This window comes from Amblyomma americanum, chromosome 8 (assembly GCF_052857255.1).
Source record: "Amblyomma americanum isolate KBUSLIRL-KWMA chromosome 8, ASM5285725v1, whole genome shotgun sequence".
In the NCBI taxonomy this organism is placed as follows: Eukaryota; Metazoa; Arthropoda; class Arachnida; order Ixodida; family Ixodidae; genus Amblyomma; species Amblyomma americanum.
This window is the reverse complement of record NC_135504.1, coordinates 32,727,849-32,736,926: the sequence shown is the minus strand read 5'-3', so window position 1 is coordinate 32,736,926 and position 9,078 is coordinate 32,727,849. Positions and strand designations below refer to the sequence as shown.

General features: G+C 47.5%; 1 protein-coding gene across 1 annotated transcript; it reads left to right on the top strand.

Annotated features, from left to right (window-relative positions):
• Positions 1-1,591: 1,591 nt before the first annotated feature.
• Positions 1,592-2,662, top strand: LOC144102287 (speckle-type POZ protein B-like). Its single transcript, XM_077635590.1, has one exon. The coding sequence runs from the start codon at positions 1,592-1,594 to the stop codon at positions 2,660-2,662; it is 1,071 nt and encodes a 356-aa protein (XP_077491716.1).
• Positions 2,663-9,078: the final 6,416 nt, after the last annotated feature.

Genomic DNA, 9,078 nt, shown 5'->3' with positions numbered 1-9,078 from the left:
CTTCGAAATTCGCATTATCCTGATTGCGGCTTCTGCGGTCCCCGCCGCGGTGGCTCAGTGGTTAGGGCGCTCGACTACTGATCCGGAGTTCCCGGGTTCGAACCCGACCGCGGCGGCTGCGTTTTTATGGAGGAAAAACGCTAAGGCGCCCGTGTGCTGTGCGATGTCAGTGCACGTTAAAGATCCCCAGGTGGTCGAAATTATTCCGGAGCCCTCCACTACGGCACCTCTTCTTCCTTTCTTCTTTCACTCCCTCCTTTATTCCTTCCCTTACGGCGCGGTTCAGGTGTCCAACGATATATGAGACAGATACTGCGCCATTTCCTTTCCCCCAAAACCAATTATTATTATTATTATTATTATTCTGCGGTGAAGTAGGTAACTTATACCACATGGCACGGGAACGCCAGAGCAATACAGATATTCCGAGAAATCAACGACCCACTAACTGAGGACTAGGAGGCGTTGCTAACTTGCTCACTTCCGGAAGACCAGCACTGGCTGATGAACCGGGCAAGAGCGATGGCAACGCGAAATAGTTCTCTGGATTGAAAGCCCACCCAACTAACCTCCATTTATTCTATCCATTAAACGTCTTGGTTCCTCATTTTCCCACAACCTCCGCGACACTCCCAATGCTGTGCTTGCCTTGCATTTGGCCCGCGTTAATGTCGTGCTCTTGATGACTATGATCGGATGGTCGCGCCCTTTGTAGCGAGCGGGCATCTCAGACCATTGCCTGTATTATTACAATAATTTTATTTCTAAAAATTTTTATTTGGCTTACAGCCATATTCTTTTGTTTTAAATTGGCTTAGCCTGCTATACAAATACGCGGTGTTGGCAGAGGCTTTTTTTTTAGTTAATTTAAATTGCCTCATTATAAAATTTGTTTAGATACAAGAAAGCTTGCCGTGACGGCACTGCTATTAAACCGCTTCATCTGAGACAGCTATGATCGCGTTTACGCCGCAAATACGCACAGTTCCTGACATCACAGGAGACAGCTACTATTGATAGTGCGGCCAAAGCAACGAATGCGGAAAAAATCGCTACAAAACACAGCCCTTAGATGGGGCTCTTTTGCCGTCAATGTCATGTTTTAAATGACTCTTCTTCTTCTTCTTCTCCTCAAGTACTCATTAAAAGCTCTTCAACTTTCTTTTCCGTCTCGTATGTGAGGCAGATAACCTAGTTTTTTTATTGTGCGTCGGGAGGCCAATATTTTCTTGGGCGGTATTTTCGAATGCACAACGAAGAGAACAACCTGATGTCCTTTGTTGTAGAAAATGTTTATTCACTCCAATTTGAATAAAACAAAAGCACCTATCCCGGGGGTTTGGAGGAACGAGATCGTTGCTGAAGAAGTGGAAAACGAAGCGGCACCCCTGCGCAGCACCGGCAGACACAACAACAACAACAACAACAACAACCGGCAGACAAGCCTTGCCGTCCGGATTCCTTCGAGAAGTAGACCGTGGCTGAGGACTGCGGTTTACTAGGGCGGTTGCAGTGAGCCACCCAGTTCTACAGACACGCGGTAAGCAGGGCTTCTGAGAAGCTTCCGACGACTGCCCTAAGCTTAGCCACAATGTCCTCAATGGAGATCGACTGCGTAACTGAACCCAAAACTGAGAAGCTCTCTTTCCTCTGGGTCATAAAAGACATCCACTTGTTCTCGCAACAGATGACTGACGGAATCTACAGCTCACCGTTTCCCTCAGAACAGGAAGGCGGCGATAAATGGTACCTCAAGATTAGGCAGCGCACGTTCGATATGAACGAACAATATCTGTCTCTGTTCTTGTTTTATACAGGCGCCTACGACGTACTTGCTGATGCTGTATTTTGCGTCATCGATGCAGCCGATGAGGAACAGAACGCAAAACGTACAAGCCTCAAACCCTTCTCCAGGCATAGAGGGGGCTGGGGTTTCGATAAATTCATCCCCAGAAGCGCCCTGGAGTGTACCAGTTGTCACAGTTTGAGGGAAGGTGACCTGGCGATACGTTGTGTGGTGACAGTCATTGACGGCTACGTCAGCACGCCTGAAAGTCGCAGGAGCGGCAGCGCCATAGTACTCCAGTCCCGGCTCTCCGAGGACCTCCACTGGCTACATGACAGCGCAAGCCATTCCGATATCACCATTAAGGTCGGCGGAGGCGCGTACCGCGTACACAAGGCGATCCTGGCCTCCCGGTCGCCCGTATTTCGAGCAATGCTTAGCCACCAGATGCTGGAAGCTCAGGAAAAGGAGGTCGTGGTTTTGGACATTGACTACGATGTGTTCGGTGAGCTGCTCTTCTTCATCTACACCGGGCGTACTCGGAAACTACGCGACATGGCGGACTCTCTGCTTGTAGCGTCTGACAAGTACGGCCTACGGACACTCCAGGACTTGTGCGAACGGGCCCTCATCGAAAGCATGGACGTCGACAATGCCACATCTACACTCATCCTCGCCGACCGCCATAACGCCGGCGTGCTCCGCCGCAGTGCCATTGACTTTATCTGTGCCCACGGCAGTGAAGTCACTGAAACGGCCGGTTGGAATGCACTCTTGATGTACCACGCCGACTTAGCGGCAGATGTCGTCCGTGAGCTTTGCGCTCGCTGCAACAATTCGGGCATGCCCCCAGCTAAACGACGGAGAACCGTCTGAAAAGACGAACTGGCAGACGCTGAGGTCCTGTCTACTGCTACTGTTGGAGTGAGTCCCCAAGACCTGAAGGAATGGTGTTGTTTCCTACCTTTTCTTCTGAACTGGCAGCATGGTTTAGAGCTTTGCTTCTGGACTCGCCTTAGCACTGCTTCGCTTGCGTTCTCATCATGCTCCTAGATGTCTACCTCTGCTGTTTTCTTTTTTGGAAAAACCAGACCTAGAAAATGAAAAGCAAAATTGCGCCTGTCTTCGTCTATTGCAAAATTTACCGGTGTTCTAAACGTACAAGTGGGGACAGAAGTAAACGGAGCAGCCTATTGCTGCCCAACATTTTTCATGTGTTGCCTAATTGTAATTGGCAGCTATGGTGGCTCGCACAAGTCCGCCGCGGTGGCTCAGTGGTTAGGGCGCTCGGCTACTGATCCGGGGTTCCCGGGCTCGAACCCGACCGCGGCGGCTGCGATTTTATGAAGGCAAAACCCTAAGGCGCCCGCGTGCTGTGCGATGTCAGTGCACTTTAAAGATCCCAAGGTGGTCGAAATTATTCCGGAGCCCTCCACTACGACACTTCTTTCTTTTTTCACTCCCTCCTTTGTCCCTTCCCCTACGGCGCGGTTCAGGTGTCCAACGATATATGAGATAGATACTGCGCCATTTCCTTTCCCCCAAAACCAATTATTATTATTATTAGCTGTGGTAAGCGCATAATGGTAGTGGAAGTCAGTGCGCTTTCTCATGAAAAAAAGTGTTTCTTCGTTTCGGATTGAGAAAGCATGGTTACATTAGAAGGGAACAGCGTGCTTCGTTTACTTATGTACGCAACCGTACGACGGTTTGCTATGTCGGGATATACTTCTCGCACTGTTTTCGGTGGTGCCCCCTGCAGAACCATCCGCAGCAGTCACTGCCACAGTTGAGTCAGTTGTGCGGCCAATATAAATTAAGTTTGGTTTGATACGAGCTTTTCAAAGCGATTTTTTTAAAGACTTGCGATAGTGTTGAGTATTTCTTGAAACGAAACCTGCATTGCTTTATTGGCAGAATCGCAGCTATTAACTTTCCGTTCTCCGCCCCTTCTGTAACCCCCGTACCGCATGAGGCCTACCTGCGCTCTTAGAAGACATGACGGATGAGAGTGAATTTCCAAGTGAGCTCAACTATACTAGGGTACAACTCAAGAACGCAGCGACTTTGCACCGTCAAGGGATCCCCTTCCAGCCAGTGCCGTCGGCCAATTCTCATGGCCCGTGCTAGCGTGACAATGGCGGGAGCGGCGCCACAACGAAAAGCGGGAACTGTCCCTGATCTCAGAGAGGAGGGATTATCACCTTTTATCTACCACTCCCTGCTTTGTCACGTTAGCAGGGTCATCCGAATCGGCCGACGCCACTGGCTGGAAGGGGGTCCTTTGAGGGAGGAAAACACGCTGCAGTCAAGTTGCATCCGACTGTAGGGTTCTAGCTGGATGATATGCTTACTGACCACCATGTGAAGGTGCCTGTTATTCGGCGTACGTGAATTAGTACTCTTCTTTCGCCTTTATTAAGCATTGAAGCGTTGTGCCTTTTCGGTGGTGGCATGCAACAAAGTGGTGACGACTGCCCCGTTTGCAAAGATTCTTCCAGGAGGGTCTTCATTGACCCTCCTGCCAATAAGATTACGTTGACAATAAGCTTACTGCTTATTCAGTGCCGTCATGAGCATGCGATAGAGTTATCCTGCCTCACATAGCTGTTTATATCATCTCCGCTCTGTTTCTGCGGTTCCGCCAAATGAAAAAGCTGTGCCACATTAGCTCGTACTCGCGACAGAAAAGTAAGAGTTTCGCAGACAACATCGCAGAACACGCTGAAATATGGCGCAGAACAAATTTTGTGTTAAACGTGGTCCAAATACCGCGCCGAAAGATCGAAATCAAAGGCATCTTTGAAGCGCTGGCATCGTGAAACTTTTGTATATTAATTATCGCTATAAAGAAATTTGAATTGCAGTGAGTTATATGAACTTATAAACTCTGAAATTATCTGGATCCTGTTGACAACGCCCCGCATGAGCATTTATGGTTACTGCGTAGATTCTCACGCAGAATGGCCTCCTATTGGCTGCGTTTCTGGAAGCGCGTTAACATTAGTTTGTCGGTCGTTAACGACTTCCGGCAATGTATGAGTACAAAGCAACGAGCATGCAGCAATGTTTTGCCTTTCGTTTCTAAACAGCGAACATTAAACACGGGAACCTCCGCGGCTGAACCCGACGTAAATTGGCCACTGCCCCGCTCATGAAGAATCCTTCATACACAATGCTCACCTTCACGGTTCTGCACCCTCATATTATGGTTGTTGGCGCCGCGGATATCGTGACGTCACCGGTTCACTTCCGAAGTGCGGAAGATGGGGCAGTAACCGGTGCTCCGTGCGAACGCATAAGAGCCCTCCGATCTCCGCGCGGCTTATGAAAGAAGTACACGTAATCCGTGGAATTTTCGTGGGTTTTGTCGCAGAAATGCAGGCTTGGCCTCCACACCGAAATTTCTCAATACGTCTGGTGATTCTGTTTTAGTTCATTGGCTCGTAATGTACCGCTGGAACCTAACGATGAACGGGAACCAAGTCTATTGACAAGACATGCTTACTCGGTTCAGTTACCGTGGGTCAGCTTGTACGTCAGAGGCGATAGATACTGCGAAAACAAAATGCTGCGAGACCAAGGGAATAAGCGAATGTGTGCCAAGAACTGCAGCGCCTACTGTTCAGGTAAAGCACTGTGTTAGGTAAATCAAAACGCCATCATGTCACAAGGTGGCAATTTGATTTTGTTATATTGATACAGCGATCTACAACAAGATCATAGCAGGGTGGCTATACATCAAACGTACAAGCATATAAATAGACTCAAATTCTTAACATCTGCTGGAATTTTTCAAACATCAGTGAAGTATTCTCGGTAGCAACTCGCTGTTAAGGATATTCCAGTCAGTATGTGGCCTTGGAAAAAAATGAATACTTAAAACAGTTATTCCGTGCGTCCAAAGGGGTTAATGTTAGAACATTCCTTCATTTTGTGTTATAACCTGAGGAATGGGCTAAAAATTGGGCAGTATTCACCTTATAATGACCGTTTAGGAGCTGGAAGAGAAATTTTAATCAGAAGACACGATTGTTCGCAGTCACTGGGCATAATCCACTGCTCGCTGACGAGGTGCACAGCCGTATGAATTAAAACAAAACTAGGTACCTTATGCTGCATTCGTTCCCGTTAATTAATGTTGGTTAAAAGGAAAGAGTCCCACATAATTACGGCATATTCCACGAATGAGTGAATACGGGAATTGTAGGCTAAAAGAGGAACACTAGGCGTTGATGACTTCAGTGAGCGTTCAAGAAAACAGCTTACACAAAGAATATGCTACGACAGTATGTATGTATTTCGTCGACGAAAGATGGCTATTTACCCGCATATATCTATTCCAAAAAGCGACCAGGTTTTGTGGCGCAGATTTCAAACGGCCACAGTCTCGAGCTCTGTCCTTCTCTCAGTTATAACCAGCGGTGAAACCTCTCCTCACTGCCACTTGTGTCCTATCACCAGAGCCGACTTTAGTCACACCTTTCTGACCTGCCCGAACAAATCCAGTCCCTCGTGGCAAAGGTCAGGACACCAGGAGCCGTGGGAGGCTGCTCTGCGCAGCTCGCTGCCGGAGATGTAGCTTCTGACAGTGTGCTGGGCCGAAGGGGTCGCCCGAGCACAAAAGTGCTCGGCCATCTAGAGCGGCCCGAAGGCCCGTCGTCGTCCTGATTCCTCTCCCCCCCCCGCCCCCCTCACTTGGTTCTTTCCTGAATCATTAAAGTTGTTACCAGCCTACCTACCCACAGGTTCAGAAATTTGTGTTACATCAGACAATGATATATTGTCAGCACGAAACACAAATGAAGAGGCCCGTCCCTGTGTGTAATTTTCAAAGGCTTTTTTTTTCAAACTTAATAGACATTAGAAACGGCCTTCGTCAGGTCATTATTTAGACGCACCTGATCGCCAACTTCTGCCACCCCCTGCTACGCTTGCCTTCTTTTGGAATCCACTCCGTTACCCTCATAGACCAGCGGTTATCTTGCCTTCGCATTACATGCCCTGCCCAACGCGATTTCTTCTTCTTGATTTCGAATAGGATGTCATTAACCCGCGTTTGTGGGCGCAGCTGGCAAAGGACAGGGTTAATTGGAGAAACATGGGAGAGGCCTTTGCCCTGCAGTGGGTATAGTAAGTCTTATGATGATGATGATGATGATCGTCAACTGGAGAGACCTCTTCGTATAAAATACAGTCTTCTGCGTAAAGCTTCACGCGGACTGAAAGGCCATCCATAATGTCAAAAATAAATAACACAAACAAAATTGATCTCAAAATGAGTTCCTAGGTGGGGTGTCAGACTAAATCTGGGCACGGGTAGAAGTGTTGTTTAAGGTGACGAATTGGTTGGCTGTGATCATAGTGTCTGGTCGCTTTTATTAATCCTAATTTGTCTATTATTTGTTATCAGATACCTTGTTGTATGTTTTCCGAAGTGCCATGATTATAGCATCTATTTGTTTACCTACATTTATCGACTGTGCGAGGTCGCACATTGTGTCAGTAAATGAGCGCTCGTAGAAAACCCGCGCCTGAAACTATGTATCAGAACATATGAAGAACCTTGTGCTCATCTAAGAAACCACATATATGGGAATTATCCACTCCATAATTTTGCATGATGCCTATGTCAGCGATACATATCACTAATTTTCGATGCGATCTGTATCACTGCGTGTATACAGCAATGACAGTTGCTAACTCGTCTGCCAAAACCTTTGATTCTTACTGTCAGGCCATCGACCTCTTCTTCAAAAGTACCCTGTTTTGCGAGAATGTCAGACAGACAGACGAGGTCAGGGTGTTCTGACAAAAAATAAGCTGCTAGAGCATTTTCTTTTCTGACACGTCTAGGCCTGGTTCTTATTCGATATCACCACAATTTAAAAGATCCTCTTGGAAAGTAAATGTCGCTAACACATTCCTTATACGCAGTGGGCAGATCAGCGGGAACAGAAAAAAAATTGGTTGTTGCTACGATAGCAATAGGCAGATAAATAGTCCCTAACATGCTCAATGAAGCAAATTGGGTTGCTGAGTACTGTGCCTGATGTGCTGCTGTCAAGCCTGTTTGGTGCAAGCGGCGATGGAAACATCCTTATATGGGTGACAGTGCCGCCGTGATGTGACGTTCCAAAATATGGCAGAGTCGTAGAAACGGTAACGGAAGGCATAATGAGGTCGCTGATCAAGCAAAGATCGCCACGTGCTGAAAGCTTGGAATGAAGTACTTACTCTCAGCTTGCCGGAAACGCGAAGCTATAATTCGCTTTTAACAAGTGGTAGGCGCAGAGCCTAACTCCTGTTTTATTTCTTTGACAATACACTGCGCAATTACGAGCTACATATCGCAGTTGAAAGGAAGACACAATCTGCGCAGGCGAGATACTTGAGGCACACAACATGACGCCAGGTAAGCACGTAGTATGTGTGAATTCCTCGTCTCCGCCTCCCATCGGCACAGAAAGCGAAGTGCGAAGTGAACGCTTGTGCAGAAACACAGCAAAAGTTGCAAGCATATCTTAATAGAGCAAAACCTGCTTCCTTTAGTGGGAATCCTCCACTGTTGCATTTCTGTCTAGCTCCGCACTTCTATAAATGCTATAAGCACGTATCACTGTTAACCCTGTTGTGCAGCCGTGTGTGTTCGCTCCTCGGTGGATTTGCGATAAACCATATAAAATATTTCGGAGTGCATTACTTCTTTTAGTCTTGCTTGCCCACCCATTCGTCCGACTTGCTTTCGAGCATCCTTGGAGAGACCGGGATGGCGCCATAAAGGTGGATATATTCAGTTTTAGAATCAAACTACTTCCTGCTAGTGCACTCAAGAATAGGTACGCCCCATTAACTTCTCGTTCAGACATCGATGGATCGTTTCGGTTGCACGCCGATTCTGAAGAATGAAGCATTCCTCAAAAATTTCGAAATATAGAACCGAACGCGGAGTTGTCGAGAGGTACTTGATAGCAAAAAAAAAAATCTAACTCCGAATCGACCCCCAAGAAGCCGAACGCGATCATGTTCAAAGTAAGTTAGCCTTCCTTCACAACACCACAAGCACCGTTACGCTACACACGAATAATTGTGGAGCCTTTTCCTTTTTACACAAACCAACTGCTGACTCGACTGAGAAGCTTCTCTACCTTGACAGCCACTTCAAGAACCCTGTCATATGACTCGGCGCGCCAACCACGGAGCAGTTGCAACTTTTCACATGTCATGACTGCAGCGCATCTGGCACTGCGCAAACCGCTCATCCGCCTTGACAACTGATGAGCGGTGTCTCC

Bases quoted from the DNA above. Each gene is read 5' to 3' on its own strand.
- LOC144102287 (XM_077635590.1), top strand. From the start codon at position 1,592: ATGTCCTCAATGGAGATCGACTGCGTAACTGAACCCAAAACTGAGAAG.